At 44.0% G+C, this 19,986-nt stretch overlaps 1 protein-coding gene across 1 annotated transcript in view; it reads left to right on the forward strand.

The window, feature by feature from the left end:
- The window catches only part of USH2A (usherin), a 581,084-nt gene that overhangs the window by 493,099 nt on the left and 67,999 nt on the right, over nt 1–19,986 (forward strand). Inside the window, exon 60 of the mRNA XM_074989966.1 lies at nt 12,352–12,706. Within this exon, the coding sequence (XP_074846067.1) occupies nt 12,352–12,706 (355 nt within the window). The remainder of the gene's footprint in view (nt 1–12,351; nt 12,707–19,986) is intronic.

A 19,986-nucleotide genomic window follows, 5' to 3' on the forward strand; every position in this document is an offset into this window, starting at 1 on the left:
GAGGCTATGTCTAGACTAGAGGGATTTGTTGACAGAACCCATGAAGCACCCAGATTCCCAAGGGCAGTATGTCAACAGTATGTTGACAGAATACAGCGCTTTTGTCGACAGCCATACCCTGTTCTCCAAAAAGAACACCTCTGCTGAGACAGACCTGTTGACAAAATGTCAGTCTGACATTCTGGGTGATCCTATGATAGAAAAGGCCTCTGTGGCACTGCACAGGTACCCTGGGGGACACCCTGTCCAGAGCAAGCACGACTCTATGGTTCCTGCCTCCAGCCCTTCTTAAAGCTGCGGGGAGCTTGTGGGGAGCCCTGTGTCAGGGAGCCGAGAGAGTGCAAGCAGCAGAGCAACATGTTGCCGTGAAAATGCCCTCACAGTCATTACTCGTCAGCCAGGGTTCCCCCATGGCAGACTAGCAGAGATCTCTGGGCTCTCAAGGGACCTGCTTGAAGGGTTCCAGGAGCCACTCCAGGGCAGCAAGAGGTGGGCCACCCCAGAATGGGACAAAGTTCCAGGCTCTGTTGGAGGGAGGAGAGACCCTGAAAGACCAGAAGGCCAAGCACTGCAATGCCTCGATATATACAAGGATGGCCAATGCCCTGGCTGAACAGGGACACCACCACCACTACACCTGCTCCCTGCACCCATGAAGCATGGAGCAGGTCCAGACAAAAGTTAAAGAACAGTGCCAGGGATCTCAACACCACTGGGGGGGGAAACACATCCCTGCCATGCTGCAGCATAATTACAGTGCTCAAGACCCCCCTCCACTGCAGCACAAGCACCCTCAGGAGATGAAGGCCTCTGAGCCCAAGCCCCCATCCGAGCCAGAGTCAGAGATGGAGCGAGACAGAGATGGCATTGGAGGCCAGCAGCAGCCTCCTGGTACAGCGTCTTGGGCCCAGTCCCCACCAGCCAGGCCATCAGAGCTGAGCGAGGATCCCTCTGGTAAGTACCCCTGTGCATCACACCCCCCAGGGCAGGGGAGGCAGGTACAGATGGGGCGTGCTGGCAGCATTGCCTAGCTGGCTTGGGCGAGGCTTCACGCTGCAGTCCCAGCACATGAAACCATGAGCAAGGTAGCATTACCACCAGGACCTGCCCTGTTTGAAAGTGGACTAGCCACAAGGGCACTGGCCTGACTGCAGACACATCGGCACATGGGCATGCTGGCGGGTGAGAGGCAGTACCCACTCCCATGGACAGCGCTGTGAGCTGCTGGTGTGTGTAGAGGCCCTGGGGAGAGCAAGGCTGCTCCAGGCTCACTTGCCACCCATGAGGGGGTCTCCCCCCGATTACCGGACAACCACCTTGGCTGCTAGCCCATTGGTGGGGGTGGGGAAGCAGCGGTCAGCATGGTCTCGAGGCTATACATGGCTCTGCTCCCAGGACTTCCCCATCCCTCAGCCCGGGGGGCAGGTGTTGCTTGGTGCTCATGGTACAGCCTCAGGGGCTGCGTTTCATGAATGATTCACCGTCAACCCCTCCTCGTCTTCCTTACAGCTGGACCTACACTGACTAAGGACCCAGCCACCCTCAGCTCACCACCAGGCCAAGGCCGCAGACAGAGGGGCCATTGGCATGTCCATGAGGACCTCCAGCAGGACCACAGTGCCTTCCTCTGGACCATGATGTGCATCTTGGAGCACAGGCCTGTGACAACTCATGTCCTGCTTTGACACTGTCAAGGAAACCCTGCCCCTGCCTCCATGCCCTGCCCCTGCTGCCCTCCTGGACCTGCTCCAGTGGACAGTTGTTAGAAGGTGCAGCAGCTGCTGCAGCATCCCTGTATGGGGCCAACACATGCCTAGGGGCTGCTTTGGTGTCACGGCGCCCTGGAATGAGCTGTGCCTCCCAGAAAGGTGTGAACCCCTACTCAATCTGTGCTGTCCCTCAAGGAGGTAGGCACACCTGCAGGGCTCCTGGAAGGAAATGGTGACCTGCGACCCTGTGTACTGGGGTAATGGGTAGCCATTTTGCCGGGAGAGCAGCCAGGCAGTCTGGCCGCTCGCCGTCAACAGAGCAGATCGCTCTTTTGATCCGCTTTGCAGTCTGGACATGATCTGTCGACAGAAGTTTTGTCACAAGATATCTTCCGACCCAAACTTCTGCTGACAAATCCCTGTAATCCAGACACGCTCAGAGTACTAAATTAGAAAGGAATTCTTCGGTGAATTGACAAGTTGCTGATAAGAACTTCAACATGGCTTGTAGTCTTGCTCCATGTTGGAGCTACCATAAATGACATGCAGGAAGTAGAGCCTGCTGTTTTCCATCTACCACTTTTTACCTAATTGTGATTAGAAGGCATTTTACACCAAATCTACAAGCTCATGGTGCCATTGATTCCTTTCACCCACTTATTCAGATTTTTATAAAATGTGCTTTTGACTTAGGTAGGAAGTAAAATGCATCTGAATAACAATAGTTAACAAAACAAACCGGCGGTCATGTAGCACTTTAAAGACGAACAAAATTATTTATTAGGGGATAAACAAAATGATTTATTTAGTGATAAAGTCTTTAAAGTGCTACATGACTGCTGTTTTGTTTTGTCAGAATACAGACTAACACAGCTACCTCTCTGTTACTAATGATGTAGTTAGGTTACTAGGTCAAAAGTGAAGCCAGAAATAGGGGACAGACAGTTAAAGATCCAGGGTGGGGTGTGAGGGGGCTAGGGGAAAGCACGGGACATGGAAAGTGTTCAAATATAAATTAATGGGTATGGTATGGCCGCTTAAATGCTAACGTAGGAATAGGAGAGGTGTTGATTACACTAGTAGCAGTGCATCATATAAGGCAGGGCTAGTGGTGGGCTCTTGTTTAACCATTTTAAATAATCAGAACATTTTGGAGAGCAGATACATTATTTGCAAGTAGTAATTAAATTGATGTAGTGTTACAATACTCTTCCAGTTAAATTACACTTGTTTGTGTCTCTCTGACCGCGTCTACATGTGCACGCTACTTCGAAGTAGCAGCGCCAACTTTGAAATAATGCCCGTCACGGCTACATGTGTTGGGCGCTATTTTGAAGTTGAAATCGACGTTAGGCGGCGAGATGTCAAAGTCGCTAACCCCATGAGGGGATGGGAATAGCGCCCTACTTCGAAGTTGAACGTCGAAGTAGGGCACGTGTAGCCGATCCGCGTCCCGCAACATCGAAATAGCGGGGTCCACCATGGTGGCCATCAGCTGAGGGGTTGAGAGACGCTCTCTCTCCAGCCCCTGCGGGGCTGTATGGTCACCGTGTGCAGCAGCCATTAGCCCAGGGCTTATGGCTGCTGCTGCGGCAGCTGGGGATCCATGCTGCATGCACAGGGTCTGCAACCAGTTGTTGGCTGTGTGGATCTTGTGTTGTTTAGTGCAACTGTGTCTGGGAGGGGCCCTTTAAGGGAGCGGCTTGCTGTTGAGTCCGCCCTGTGACCCTGTCTGCAGCTGTTCCTGGCACCCTTATTTCGATGTGTGCTACTTTGGTGTGTAGACGTTCCCTCGCAGCACCTGTTTCGATGTGGTGCTGCCCAACGTCGAAGTTGAATGTCGACATTGCCAGCCCTGGAGGACGTGTAGATGTTATTCATCGAAATAGCTTATTTTGATGTTGCTACATCGAAATAAGCTGTTTCGATGTAGCGTGCACGTGTAGACGTAGCCTCTTGGTATTACCCTGAGCCACACTGTCAAACCTCTGTTCCATAGTCCACTGGCCTCCCTTCAGACTGACCGGCAGGTCGTCTTTGTGCTCTGGATCTCCTGAGCCAGCACATAGCCTTTTCTATATAGTTAGATGTGTCTGGGGGACCTAACTTGGAAATTTGCATGGTATAGACACCTGCAGAGCCAGCCTGCTTAGTGGAAGCCAGCTAGTAAGATCCTTATTAATGTAATATGGGATCTTGGGAACTGAGAGTATAACCTCTACACTAGAGCCATCTGGTTCTGAGCAAGCCAGGTGGCATCAGAGAAGCTGGCACATCAGGCTTTGAAGTCTGAGCTCCAGATTCTCCCATGTCAGAAATTCCTGTCTCAAAGCCTGCCGAGCTGGATGCTCCAGTTTTCTGAAGTCATGGTTTTTTCGAAAACTTCAGCTCCGTATTGGGAGGCTGCATTGCACTGCAGTGGTGTATTGTGAGGAGGCATGTTGACTGTTAAGAGCAAATAATGTATATTCACATTTGCCTTCAATATATTAGTGCTGAGTTTCTAAAAATGACTGCTCACTTGAAATACTTTTTTTTTCATCTGCTCACTGTTAATTGTATGGGAGAAACACATCAAGTCCCTATTCCGTAGAAAAGGAAATTACTTACAGTAATTTGGATTCCTCTTTTCCAGCAAATATGGTCTGGTATCCATGGGTGTTCTGGGACTGACAAACTCACAGGGAACTCCTTCCCTGCCCTCGCAGAGCTTCAAGAATGCTGCAAATAGCTAATTTGTGGTGCTCAAGCTTAGGGAGAGAGGGGCAGGAACGGGGAAAGAGCATGCACTCCAGAGAAGAGGCAAAGTAGCTGCAGAGTCCTGCAATCGGTGGCAGGGGCTGGGCAGCTGCAGGGCTCTGCGACCAGCCACAGGGCTCTGCAGCTGCCCTGCCTCTTCCCCCAGTGCCCTCACCCTGTCTCCATTCCATCAATGCTGACCTCTTTCGTGATGTTGGAGCAGAGCCCAGCAGCCGGCAGCAGTAGACGGGCCAACACTGACCACCTCTGATCTGGCAAAATCCCTGGTCTGGGACCAGTGAGATCCTGGAAATGCCAAACCAGGGAGTTTCAACCTGTATCTGTTTTAGCCCAAGAGGTGGCTTCACTCTGCTGGTTTTGTAAATAAAGCTGATGATTACAGTTGCTTTTCCATGGCAGCCATAGAAAGAGAAAACAGGAAATATAATGCAGAGAGCCTGCTTCAATGAAAAATACTGTAAATTGAATTTGACAGCATTTGATGGCATTTGATTATTCTAGTCACAGCCAAACAATGATATAAAGAGTAATATGGAACAGAATGTGTTACTGCCTAGCAGACTCAAAAGCAATAAACCTTCCTCCAATGTGACACAATCACTTCACAATCATAATTGTAGCCTGTTTGATACCTCTGAGTACAGCAGAAGGGCACTGACTGACATAGATACATTTTGTTTTTTATTTAAAGTGAAATGAAAATGGCGCACTGGGGCTCCAGATACAATCGTTATATTCACCTACATAGGCATGAATCACTTGGCAGTTATTTCAGCTGAAGTTTAAATGTGCTTAGACAACAACAATATCAAATCTTTCTCAGATAGCTGCAAAAAAAATCAGAAATTTGTAAGGACAGAAATGGAATGTAAGCATATCGTTCTTTGTCATTCCGTAGCCACACGTACGCATATATTGTTATAGGAACAAAACAGCAGTATTTCTGGGGGAGGTTATGGCATGTAATTTCTTGTTCATCATTTGCCTCTTCCTCACTGGTGTCTCCTCCAAAACAAATTCATTTAACTCCAAACATGGAATGTTTGGGAAACCATCATGTGGAGATCTTTCCATTACAACTGTGGGAGGTTTATAGACCTGTAGAAATATAAAAGTGATTACAACATAATTGTAATTCTGCCAAAGAGTAGAGAGAGAACTGGTTATATTTTACCTCTGAATTGTGAGATTGCTGTAAAAAAATCTCATAAAATAGAGGCAGTCACATTTGTTTTTCCAACAAGGACCATAGCTTAACAATGATTGCCTCATGAAGCACATCCCCTTTTGTCTACAATCATGCAATGCACCTCCCCTCACATTCACCATTTTATAACATCCCTGTGACATCCACAGCAGTTGCTACCCTGGAAAAGGAGTATTAGTGGAGCGGTTACCTATATTTGTAGCTATCTTTTAATGAGATGCAGTAATGGGAAACAAGCCAAGCTGTCGTCATGTGACTACCAGTCACCACATACTCTGGGGTCCACAGTTTAAGAACTGATCCTATAGAAAAACAATGCCTATGGAATAAGAAGTACGTATGGTACAGTCCAGATCTGGTTTAAGCTGGTGCAAATTCAGCAGAAGTATCCCAGTGAAATTCAGCCAGGGTGCATTATTTAGAAAATGAATAAAAGTGGGAATTGTGTAATTTGCACAGGCCTGTCATCCAGGGTGTGCAAAATGTGGCTTGGGGGGAGGGGTTTAATTAACAGTCATAATTAAGATACAGTGAATGCTATTGGCTGTTGACAGCCGTGATTTGCTCTTCCTTAGTCTTCCCTTTGGAGTGTCAGTTATGTTTATTTTTCACATACACTGAATGCCTGTTCAGTGTTAGCCACCCCACTTTACTACTCTGCTGCATTGCTCACACTTGATGTGCGGCTTACCAGACACTCAGCGGTTACTGTGAAATAAAGGCCTATGTCAGTGGCCGCACAGACTGACGTGACTTTTGCATTTGGTTCCTGCCAATTGTAATGTTGATCTGTAATTAATACAGATCTTGGTCTGAAATGCTGTTTGCATGTGCACTCAACTTATGCCTTTTTTGTATCCTTGTTTACCTCACAGTCTGTATTTTTTAAGAAAGGTAACGCAGTTTAAATTTCTGAAGGTGTGCCGCAATTGAATTATAAATAAATCTTACTCTATTACACTGTGTGGAGGATGGTAGTAGTGTCCACTGGGGGGGAAGCACATTGTCCCAGCAAGAACTTGTTGGGGTATTTTGCCTGAGGCCTGTACTATGCTTCCAGAGGTAGCCTCTCACTGCTGAGGCAAAGCTGTAATAACTGCCAGGGCAGTGCCCTGCCAAGCCTAGAGGTGCTGGAGCTCCAGCTTAGCAGGCTCTGGAACAAGTGAAGCACTGGATTTGCTCTTTATAAAATAACTCTGTCTGAACATTTCAAATTGAGCACAAGCAGCAAATCAGTGTGGAAACTGAGACAACTTCCAGCTCCTGGAAATATTATTCTCTTATGCAGCTCATTGTACAGAAGAAATGCTTCCAGTTAAATGAGCAATTGAATCTTAAATCTTAAGATGATTGAAATGATTACCGACTCTTCAACCACTTCTGTTCAAAGTTTATTCATACATGAAGATATTCTGGGCTTTAGCACCACAGATGGAACCATTGACCTCACCATACATTTCATAAGTTAAATATTCAGTAATAATAAGATCTAAATACTTAACCAGACCACAGTGTTCAGCTTTGCTTGCATCTGAGCTTACGGTTGGTGGCATAGTTGATCTTTCAGTGTGGGGTAGCTGTTTCTCACAGAATTTCTTAAAATGCTACTAAAAATAAATTTGTGAATTCTAATGCTTTAATGATTAATGAAATTGCTGTACTTAGCTAGCCCAGATGCCAGGTATTAAAAACAAACAAACAAACAAACAACCTTTATCACACCTAAAATGACACCACCTTTTTTTACTTCTCTTTAGGAATATTATTAATACATTTTGAGGCGACCACATTTATAACACATTATTTATTGTTTGGAGTAGCATAGGTGTGCATGACACTGCAGCTAGAGCTGTTGTAGTTGTGTTGGTCTGAGGATATTAGAGAGACGGGGTGGGTGTGATAATATCTTTTATTGGACCAACTTCTGGTGGTGAGAGGGACAAACTTCTGAGGTTACTGAAAGCTCTTCTTTAGGGACGGGAGACTAACACTCCCCTTTGAGTGTCACAGATAAATACACAGTTGGAACAGATTGTTTAACCTAAGCAGTTAACTCTTATGTCAAGGGGTCGTTCAAGGTGAAGTGGCCTGTTAATATCCCTCTAGTCATGGGGAGGAAAGGAAGGAGTAAGCAGCTGGAGGAGGATTGTCAGTGTGTTACAGAAGTTGTAAAAAGCCGTAAATCAAGTGTCTCTATTCAGCACATTATTATCCGTGTCTAGCCAAATTATGAATTTGAAGCTCTCAGGCTCAATTTTGACAAGTGTTGTACAGGTTCCCTTTGAAGATAAGCACTGCTAGGTCAGATATGGAGTGATTGCTTTGTGAAAAGTGTTCATTCACAGGTGATGAGATGCTTTTGTCTTTTATCATTTACCTCAGAGAGGTAGCCGTGATAGTCAGTATCTTCACAAAGCAAAAAAGCCATCCTGTAGCACTTTAAAGACTAACAGTATCATTTACCTGTCTGAGTTCATTCAAGAGTGTACTGTTGTCTGGTTTCACCCACACCCACACTGTGCACTGTATGAGGTACATCCCATGTGGTAATAGGCATGGATGGGCAAAGTTATATTGTGGGGCACAATGACAACTTTTGCGGTGGAGGTATTGCTGCAGGTTTTGTCTGTTGTTTTGGAAGGGTCTGGTGCCGCTTTGCATTATTGTGCCCTGGTCTGTGGGAATATGCCTCAGACAATGAACTTGAAGAGGCTGCAGGTGGCAGGAGGGATGTTTGAAGGCTAAACGAGGAAGGTCAGGAGTTTTATTTCAGAGTGGGGTCCCCATCAAGAACTGTTGTTGTTTGATGATACACCATATGGGAACTACACCCATGCCTTTATGCAATCTCCTCAGCGCTCATTCTGTGGTAGTTGAATGCCTTGCTACAGATAACAGATTTCTTCGTGTGTTGGGGGGTGTCGCTGTATCTGTGAGGGAGATATGTAAAATTCAGGGGCTTCTGTACAGAAGATGTCAGAAGTGGATTTTGATACCCAGGAAGATGACGACTGTATGAGAGAGCTCTAAAGCGGAAGTTAAATTGATGGGTCGTATTGGTTGAAGTAGTTGTGGAATTTTGTGTGGGAGTTTAGGCCATCTGTCCAGAAGACGAACATATCATTGATGTATCTCAGGTACATCACTGGTTTTGTGATTGTGTTTGCAAATGTACACCCACCATGTCTTACTACAAACAGATTTGTTACACCTGATTTTAAAAACCTATGGACAGATTCTTTGTCTACTGACCTATCTGAGGTACTTATCATATAGGTGCTTAAGCACTGCACGAAGGAAATATATCTTACCACATGAAGTGGGGTGAGTAAGCAACAGGAGAGAGGAGAAAGCGAAAGTATGCATCCATCATTTGTAAGGGTCTGCCTCACATTGATAAGCACAATAAATGACTTCTGGGTGATAATTCTGCATGTGTTTTTAATCTGACATGGTGGAAAATATAAAAATACAGCTCATGGTTACTGTGCTGCAGGACACATGATGAAATATGTTTCAGAGGTCATTGTGCTGGTCTACTCTCTTACACTTCATCAAAGGCTCCCACTTCTGTTCAGAGAGCCTGTCCTTCCTCCTCTTCAACCAACACCGTCACCAGATCTTCAGTATCAATGTGTTTTGTGGTTTGCTTACTCCCCAACTCTTGAGGATGAGACCCAGAACCTCTCTCTGCTTTTCTCTTGCTCCTACCTTTTACCCTGGGGTTAGTACATTCCAGACCATGCAGCAAATTCTCCAGTTTCTTGAAACGGGCAAAAATGTAGGGCTGTGTGTTTGTGTTTATTTCTGAGGGCAGATATATCTGTGTTTTCACTTCTGAATATATGTTCACATGCACAACTCTGCATGTACTATGTTTGTTTGTATAAAATAAAAGATGTATAAAATAAAAGATGTCTAATATTATAAGCACCCGAGGGTGCTATTTTTTAAAAAAAAACAGTTCAGTTGTTTTTTTGTATCCTTAAAAATAGCGACTAAAGATGGACTAACAAAATTAAAACTGACAAGATTATGGAAATTCAGATTTTTATCTTGCCAAATAAATGTTCTTCAGCCAATGGATATGTGAAGTTGTGATGACATCTGGTAGCCAGACAAACCAGTTCCACTACTGTGAATTTGCCATATTTTCAATACAAGTGACAGATAATATAATTTGCTTTTTGTTTGTTTCTTTGTTAGCACGCAAAACTAAAATTGTTTTGTATATTTAGATGGCAAAGGTTTTCAGTTAAAAGTAAGGAAAATACCTAAATTTGTGCTAGGTATAGCAGGGTTTTCACTAAGATTTATCATAACCTTCAGCCACCAGATTTTATTCCTAGTAAAGATAAGTGATTTGGCAGCTTTATCTGGAAACTTATCACCTGCCTTTATCCATCAAATTTAAGTTAACATCATACTGGGACCAAATTGTGACAGAGAAGCTGATCTCCTGTACCTTCACTGAAGCTGAGCAAAATCTGAGGATTTGCCACTAAGGGTGTGTCTACACTAGCCAGCTACTTCAAAGTAGCTGGCACAACGTCGAAATAGCACGCGTCACATCTACACGCACGGTGAGCTATTTTGACGTTTTAATCGACGTTAGGTGGCAAGACGTCAAAATCGCTATTGGGAATAGCATCCTACTTCAACGTTCAACAAAGTAGGGTGTGTGTAGATGATCCGCGTCCTGCTACATCGAAATAGCAGGATCCTCCATGGCGGCCATTAGCTGAGGGTTTGAGAGATGCTCTGTCCAGCCCCTACAGGGCCCTACGGTCGCCACATGCAGCAGCACTTAGCCCAGGGCTTTTGGCTGCTGCTGCTGTTGCAGCTGGGGGCCCATGCTGTGTGCAGGGGGTCTGCAACTGGTTGTCGGCTCTGTGGACCTTGTGCTGTGCAGGCCAAGTGTGTCTGGGAGGAGCCCTTTAAGGGAGTGGCTTGCTCTTGCCCCAGAAGGGCTAGTCCAGCCTCTGACCCTGTCCACAGGCTTTTCTGGCCCCTTATCTTGACGGAGAGTGCTTGTGTGTGTGGATGCTCTGCATTTCCTTCCAGGGCAGCTCCTTTCGACGTTCTCCATCGCTACTTTGGCGTTGAATGTCGACGGCACAAGCCCCAGAGGATGTGTAGACGATCCTCATCAAAGTAGCCTATTTCAATGCTCTTACTTCGAAATAGGCTACTTCAACATAGTGTGCTAGTGTAAACGTAGCCTAAAGGGGAGGGACAAATTAAGTGTATACGTGTGTATATTGAGGAGTCTCCATTTGCTAACATGTGGAAGTGGCTCAAAATATTTAAACAGAAAACCCCCTCAAAAAGATACATATTTATATTATGAAAAAGTGCTATGGATCACATTTGCTACAGACATCTTACAGTTACACCTGGAAATTGTGTGTGCTCAGTCTGACTGATGTGTAAACTAGAATATAGGCCAAATATATAGGCACAATTTTAAAGGATTGTTTTAATTTTTTACCCTTTGCATTCCAAGCCAGTGATTTTCAACTGTGAGGCCCTAAACAGGTTTCAGGGAATTTGCCAAAATAAAGCAGAGAGTGGGGCTGGCATTAGACTCTTTAGGCCCCAGACAGAAACCCAAAGCCCCACATAATCAGTTGCATGGGGCCTAGGTAATTGTCCTGTTTGCCAACCCCCTACTGCTGTTCCTGGTCTTTAATCTGCTGGATATGCAAGAAAAAAAATAAAACAGTTGTCATGATGCAGGCAAGCTGTGGAGTGTTTTTTATAGCAAGTTTGTGGTGGGTGTGGGTGCTCAAGAAAAAAAGGTAGAGAACCTATGCCCGAGCAACTAATTGCTTTCAAGGAAAAGGGTAGGTCAAAAATTTTCAAAACTGAGTGTCAGGGTTAGTCTTCTAAGTCCTGATTCGAGACCCTAAAAAGCGTCCTGATTTTTAAAAATGCTGAGAATTTACAACACTTGAGAATTAGATAAATTGTTTAGGTAATCAAGTATGGGCCTATTTTTGACACTCATCTTTGATGCCTTGTACCTGGAATGTTCTAAAATAAAGGACAAAGTGCTGTTCTAGTGCTTTTACAGTACAGTTTGAATCTTTCTAATCCAGTGCCCCCAAGACCTGACAGCTGTCAAACAAGAGAATTTGCCAAACCATGGGATGTCAATCTTGCCTCGCAGAATTACCAGCACTTCCACTACTTCCTGAGCACTTAGAAGACTGTTAGAGGGTAAATTAGTGCTAAATAACAGCACAGAACACTGGGAGCCAGGATGGGTGGCTGTAAACAAACTTTATGGGACCAAGGAAACTTGGCCACACCCACCATAAGTGGACATCTGACTAACTAAAATCATGCTGGATTACAGATGTTGCTGGATGAGAGAGTGCCAGATTAGACAGGTTCAACCTTTACTACTGTTTGAGCTTTTACAGTTTTTTTTTTTACTCTTTGGCAAAGAAAAATTAAATATTTATCTTTTTTTTCTTGGAAGATTTTTCAATAGTTAATTTCTGGCATAGGCTGATGAATTATTAGTCAGTATAAAAAGGGAAGTTCCTTGTCTATACAACCTACAGACATCTATTGTTCTCAATTATTGACCAAATTTAGGACTTCGGCATCATCTGCGGGTGAGTAAGTCACTAAGTTTGAAGTGGACTGGTTTTATTTGAATTTCAGACGTCCTGTAAACATCCAAAAGGAGCTGCTGTTATTCATCTGGTCTGAAGGAGCCTTGGAATTTATTGATGCTTCTGATGCACTGCAGCCATTCACTGTCTATGAGTATCGTGTGACAGCTCAAAATTCCAGGGGTTCGGTGGATAGCCTGTGGTCTTCTACACAGACTTTGGAAGCTCCGCCTTCAGGCATGAAAGCCCCATTGGTGCAAGCTACAAGTGCATACTCTGTGCTGCTGAATTGGACCCAACCTATGTCTCCCCATGGAGTTATTTCTCAGTACCGTGTGGTCTATCAAGAGAAATGGAGTGATCCAACATTTAGCATCCCAGCTGTTACAGCATTAACTGTAGAGGTAAGACCTGAATATTAAAACCACTGTTTGTTTGTTTTGTATTCCATTTTGACCTGTGTTACTTTAGAATGCAAGTGAGGTGTTAGCAGTTAACCTGTTCATGCCCAATTTATACTCAGAGCTGTCCAGAGTGTGCATAACAGGTACCTCTGGAGATTTCTAATAATTGACATGCAGATGCTTTTCAGCACAGAACTGGGGTTTGGTTTGGTTTGGTTTGAGGGTGTGGGAGGGGCGGATGGTGCACGCACATAGCTATTTGTATGTACCTAACCTTGAAAATGTGATCCTTTATCTTCTATGGAATTATGTTCATAGATTCCAAGGGGGGAAGGGACTATTTTGATCATCTAGAATGACCTCCTGCATAATATGGGACATGGAACTTCCCCAGATAGGCAGTGGCTTCCTCCATGCCTGAGAGGTGCTCACCCTGCCCCCACAATCTGCCCCAGACCCCACCTAAACCCTACCCCTTCCCCCCAAGTCCCTGCCCCCTCCCTGAAGCATACTCCATCCCTGTTCCTCCTCCTTCTCCTTCCCAGAGCCTTCTGCTCATTGCAAGACAGCTGATTGTGACAGGCATCAGGCACTGGGAGGGAGTGGGAGCAGTTGATCGATTGAGCTGCTGCTGCAGGAGTTGACTATTGATGGGTCTGAGCACCTACTCATGTTTTTCTATTGGTGCTCCAACCTCAGAGTACCCGCAGAGTTAGCACCTGTGTTAGAACTTATCTCTCAGACACACATCCAATTTAATTGTTATTCTTTTGTTGTTTAAGAGGATGCTTATTTCAAGTTAAACCAAATCAATCCCACTAGGATTCAATGTTTTTATTAATCTGAAATCAATGCTAGTTTAAGCAGGACATAAAAAATTATTGTTAGATCTAAATATGTGATTCATTTACAGAATCTATGTGGCTTTGCCTCAGAACTTTTTAGAATGAAGCACACAATTTTTTACATACCACCCGCCGCAATCAGGAACACAAAATATGTAACAATAATAATATATCTGTGGTGCTGCCCTTTTCAAAGTGCTTTACAAACATTAATGAAGTCCCACTGAGATGCTATGATCTCCATTATGGATAAACTGAGGCACGGGTTATTGTTACTGGATCAAAACCATACTGTGAGTCAGGGGCAGAACTGCTAATGCTGCCTATGATTACTGACTAGTTCTTCCTGTAATCATTCACTTAAAATCTTTCCATAAGGGATACTTTGTGGTCAGCTAGGCTATAGAATACAATGTCAGCTATTTCATTGATCATCATCTGGAAACCATCTTTTATAATACTCCAAGAGTTTCTTGTATTAGTAAACTTTTATGATTCATAGGGACCCAAACTTGAACACTTTTGATACCCTAACCTTCCTTTAGTCCAAAACATGGTCATGCCCCAAGATCGCTAACAGTTGCACCAATAATCCAAAATTATTCAATATTCCATTTATACTCAGATAAATGAAGTTGTACACAGTGGAGTGCTGAGCTTCAATAGCCAATACCAATAGTATACTTGTGGTAGACTTCCTTAGAAAAGTCCTCTTGACATAAAATGTACAGGAACTAGCTGAGGGAGTCTAAGATACTATATGTCTATGGTTCTAAAGCAGCACTATATATTTCCCAGAAGCCTTAGTGAATTAGGCTTATGATGCCTTTTAATGGGAAAAAAAGGGAAGAGGTCTGAGTTAAATGGCACAAATGTATGGTTTTGGCCCCTGCAATCCCTTCCTTCAGCATTGTTCGGCATGCTAGGTTGTAAAAATGTTGGCTGGGACTTTTTAAAGATGCTAACCTTCCATTGAACTTCAGAGGGGTTCAGTCACCTAACTTCCTCAGGTTCCTTTGAAAAGCCATGATGTGCAACATGAAGGCTAGAATTCAGAATGAAGAAATGTCAGTAGCTCCTTTTAACAACCTGTTCAGGAAGCATGCAACATGTTGCTGAGCATTAGAATTCCCTTGTCCAGCCATGCATTGCCGTGTCTTCTAGGCACGCCACAACAATAGAAAACATACAAGACAGTTTTACTGTGAATAATCACATCTACTAAATTAGACTTTTAAGCAATGTGTTTCCTTAATAACATTGTGTAAAAGCCTTTTAAATTAACACATATTGCCTACATCTACACTACAGAGATCCTTCAAAAGAAGTTCTTCCAGAAGATATCTTCAGAAAAAATTCCTTTTGAAAGCGTGCGTACACACCCGCACACGCACCCACACACAAAGCAGATCAAAAGATCAATCTGTTCTTTCAATTGAGCATCCACACAGCCCCTGCTCTTTTGAAAGAATGGGCCAGAAATTGAAAAATCCAGCACCAGGAGGACTCCCGTTCAAAAGCAACAAAAGTCCTGTGGCACCTTATAGACTAATAGGTACTTTGGAGCATAAGCTTTCATGGGCAAAGACCCACTTCATCAGATGAACGAGTGAAGGGCCCCCAGGAGCATCTACACTTGCTTTCTTTTGAAAGAAACTTTCAGAAGAAGGCACTATTCCTGAAATGGGAGTGGAAGGGCTCTTTTGAAAGGAGCACTGTATTCTTTTGATTTACTTTCTAAAGAGCACTTTGGCTATGTCTGCAGAGATCTTTCAAAAGAAGCTCTTCCAGAAGATCTCTTCTGAAAGAACTTTTTTCAAAAAAGAATGCCCACATAGAAAAACACAGATGAAAGGAGTGATCTGCTCTTTTGAAAGGGAGCATCCACACAGCCCCTGCTCTTTCAAAAGAACAGGCCAGGGATTGAAAATGAAGACTATGCTTTCAAAAGATGGGCCCTGTGGAGCAGCTACACATTTTCTTTCTGAAAAAAGTTTTTGAAAGGGGGCACTTTTCCTGAAATGGGAAAGGAAGAGTGATTTAGAAAGGAGCACCACATTCTTTCAAATTAATTTTGAAAGAATGCTTTTTGTGCATAGACACTTATTGGGCTTTTTTGAAAGAGCCCCCTTCTTTTGAAAAATCTTTCAAAAGAACGTGCTAGTGTAGATGCGGCCATTATCTTTTGTACTTGTATCTTTCTGGCTCCAAAATGCTTTATTTTCCCCAAGCACCAACTAGAATCACAATTATATTAACATGATATGCAAAATTAGTTGACAAATATAAAGATGATAGTGACTGATATACTTTTTTCTTTCCTGTATTTTAATATTATACTGCATTTTGGAAAGAAATGTCTGGACCTAATTCTCCTCTTGTCTATGCTTGCTTTACTGTGGTGCAACGACACTGAATTCAGTAGGATTAGTCCTGATTGACCAGAATAATATCTTTTACATTCTGAATATAATGTAACTTCAAGAGCCTTGAATCAAAGACATTGATACAAAGTGTACTTAGTCCCCTTATGAAACATACCATGAGGCCAGGTCAATTATCACAACAGGTGAAAATCCGGACACTAAGTTTCAAACCCCGAGGAAAAGAGTTTTATGGTGAAATTGCTGATACACCCTCAGCTGTAGCTTTTGTGAATGAGACACTTTAATTAGAATGTAATTTTATTGAAGGAACTAGCATTCCAATGATTAAATTTCTGCCCCCTTAAAATATAGCTTTCAGGGGTACTAGGCTAAATCATTTAATCTCGTAAAGCGTTTCTATTGGAGCTCCCTGTGGGATACGCCATTAGTCATTCTCTCACACAAGCTTCCACGTTACAATGCAAGTATTGAGCAAGCAATGAGCTCTGTCCTTTATTTAATCTGCCAGACTCTTCTTATTGCATTCAAATATTCCAGGGAAAAAAAGAAAAAAAAATGCTTGCATGATAAGGCTTATGGCCAGACATGTTTTTGTTACTCACATCTGTGCTCCCTGCCTATGGGATATACTTAGCCACTTTAAGCTTAAAAAAAAAAAAAAAAGACATTTTTATGAAATGGTGATGCATAAAAAAAAAAAGTGGAGGGTTGGTAATGTCATTGCAGGTTTCTCTGTTTTAATTATTTCTTTTCAACCTATTTTCAAATCCAAACAAGGTTTGCCTTGTTGGATTTATTCTAACTCCCTGAAACATGTCTGTTTGCTTTCCTGTAAATATGTATTAAACTATATTGAATTGGATATATGTCAGATTTGTGGCCTAGGATTTCACAATTATCTCTGGCCACTTTAAATGTTTGATGCCCATATGGGGCTAGAACTCAGATCTCAATGTTCTAAAATTCCTACCTTCTATCACTTGACCTAAAAAAAGAAACTCTACGTCTACACGTGCCCCAAACTTCAAAATGGCCATGCAAATGGCCATTTCTAAGTTTACTAATGAAGCACTGAAATGCATATTCAGCGCTTCATTAGCATGGGGGCGGCAGCGGCGCTTCGAAATTGACGCACCTTGCCGCCACGCGGCACGTCCAGATGGGGCTCCTTTTCGAAAGGGCCCCGCCTACTTCGAAGTCCCCTTATTCCGGGAATAAGGGGATTTCGAAGAAGGTGTCGTCCTTTCGAAAAGGAGCCCCGTCTGGACGTGCCGCGTGGCAGCAAGGCGCGTCAATTTCGAAGCGCCGCTGCCGCCCGCATGCTAATGAAGCGCTGAATATGCATTTCAGCGCTTCATTAGTAAACTTAGAAATGGCCATTTGCATGGCCATTTCGAAGTTTGGGGCACGTGTAGACACGGCCTTAGTTGCTAACAGCATAGTGCTCATATAACACAGATGGAAGTAATTCTGATTCTCAACAGTAGACAGAAGCCAGTGCCACTCACATTATGCATGATGACTGACAATATAATATTAATTATAATATTAAAATAACTATAATCTGCACAAATCTTACTGAATTAAGATAAACGTAACTGAATTAAGTTTAACTTTATTGTATTGGGTTAAATACCTTTGGGGTCACTTCATTTAAAATGCAGTTGTGTATGTGTTGTTATAAAATTGTACATCCTAGAGCTAGGAGGCTGATGCGAATGTGATTCCTCTGGTTCTCAGTCCCTCCAAACCACCCCCCAGAGAGGTCTGCATATACAAGTTCATACTGGATTTTCCAGGGACCGAAAGACAAATTAACGGGTTTTGGATGAATAGCCTAGTTTTGACCTTGTGTGCAGGGCATTTTTCCTGATCCACCAAATGGACAGGAGCCCTGGTATGGACAGTTCTAGTCCTCAAGGTACAAATGGAAGGACTGGCCCCACTGAGCTCTCACAAGACTGAGTGCTTGCTCTGAGCTGAAGCTGTAATAAACTTTTGACCACAAATGAAATTCCTTTTGGTCCTGGTCCTGCCCAAGCCATAGTTAGGGCTTGGGATTAATTCTGTTAAGCTTATTAGCATCCATGCAGGCAGGGGGGCCAGCAGACATTCTGGCGATGGGGAGCAAGGGGTCCAGGTCTGCACTTCTAGAAGGGGTGGTGCCTTAGGCGGTGGGATGGAGCCAAGGCAGCCAGCCCTCAGTGCTGCCCAGAGTGAGTGACGCTGTCCCCACCAACCCTCAGCCAGCACTCAGAGCCAACCGCAGCGATCCATCTGCATGATTTAAAGGGTCTAGGGCTCTGGCTGCTGCCACTCCTGTAGTAGTGGCAGTGGTAGCTGGAATTCCTAGTCCCTTTTTAATTGCTGGGCCCTGGGGCAACTGCCTTCTTTGTCCCCTTCTCCTGCCCCCTTATCAGTGCACCTGCATGCATGTTCATTTACTGATTTTAATAAGTTTTCTCTATCTTAAGAATTAAAGTGGGCCCATATAAGAAGTCTGTGTGATTACTTGTATCTGTAGCAATTACACCTGTTATCCATCTCTGTCAAGAAAACAAGCAAGTGTCCTTGGACAACCTGCCTGAGCTGGAAAATACACAGGCAGAAAACTGTGCAACCTGGAAATAGTCTGGTCACAAAAGAGAGAGACATGGGTGTCCAGCTAGAAACTCAATGGCAGGGGAACTTGAAGCCTGAGGGTCAGTGCTTTGTTGGACCAATGAGCAGAAATACAGGTGCAGTTGTCCTAAACTGTGGCACTACCTCAAAAGTTTATGACACTGTTTAGTGCTCATGGGAAGGTGTGGCAGGATGGCAAACTGAAGTCCAAAATAGCTGCTATGAAAATGTTAAAGGATCCTACTCTGTTTCCAGAGCCACTGGTACTGCTGTGTGTCAGATATCACTGTGAGGTAAATGTGAGTAAATGCGGACTTTTCCATGGATATAAAATATCATGTCTCCCATGATCACTTGTCTGAGTATATAGCTGTTTGACAAACAGGTAACCAGGGCAGATGGGGCAAATTAGAAAAGGTAAGATATAAGGTGTTCAGTATGTAAGAAAAGGTAGCTCTTAGGCTGTGTCTACACTGTGAGATAATATCGCTTAAGGCAATGAGCCCAACTTTACCATGTGCCTGTTTTCACTGTAAATTCCATTAGCTTGATTTATGTTGCACTAAAATCGACATAATATCGATATCATAATCTCCTCGTAACCTGATAGCTACAGTGTTCAGTTCAAATTTAAAATTCTGACTGAAGGGTAGTGCCGTACCACCACGTCTTTAAATCAAATTCATTAGCTTCCAGAGTTGTCCCGTGTGTGCCCCACAATGCCCCACAATTCTGTGCTCTGGCCTCTTCCATCTCCACTGCTCTCAGGTGTGCAGCAATTAGGCAACAGAAATACCGTTTCAATTCGGTACCTGGAAGCCGATGGCTGTAAGGTCATGAGAGGCTGAAAAATCTTCTTGCTTTTTGTTTGCTATTAACATGGCTGTGGGTTCTGTGGTTCTGTGTCCACCTCTGCTAGCTGTCTTTTTTTTTTTCCTGTGCTGCCTGGTGCCAGCCACTGCCCCACCACACCACATGGCTGCTAGGCTGTGGGTGGGGGTTGTACTTGTACGACAGGACAAGAAACTTCTTTTCAGCCATTTACATTTTTCCTGCCCCCAACATCCCTTCCCATCCCTCCCCAGGAGGTGCCATACATTCTGAGACTTTCCCTGGCCCGCATCACATTGGCAGCTAGTCTGTGGGTGGGGGTCATGCTTGGATGAGAAACTTATTTTCATCTGTTTACATTAACTCCCTCCACATCCCCTTCTTTCCTGCCCATGGAGTCATCATGCAGTCTAGAACTTTACCATGCCCAGCTGCATCATGTGGCTTGACCCCGAACCAATAAAAGGACATGCTGCACAAGGTGCCAGGTAGCTCCTCAGCGACTAGGAGATTGGGGAGCTGGCAGCTATTTGTGGAGGCCTTGTAGCCACCTGGAGGAAGTCTCCCTTGGCAGACATATTTTTCGGGAGCTGGC

This window comes from Carettochelys insculpta, chromosome 3 (genome assembly GCF_033958435.1).
Source record: "Carettochelys insculpta isolate YL-2023 chromosome 3, ASM3395843v1, whole genome shotgun sequence".
Taxonomy (NCBI): domain Eukaryota; kingdom Metazoa; phylum Chordata; order Testudines; family Carettochelyidae; genus Carettochelys; species Carettochelys insculpta.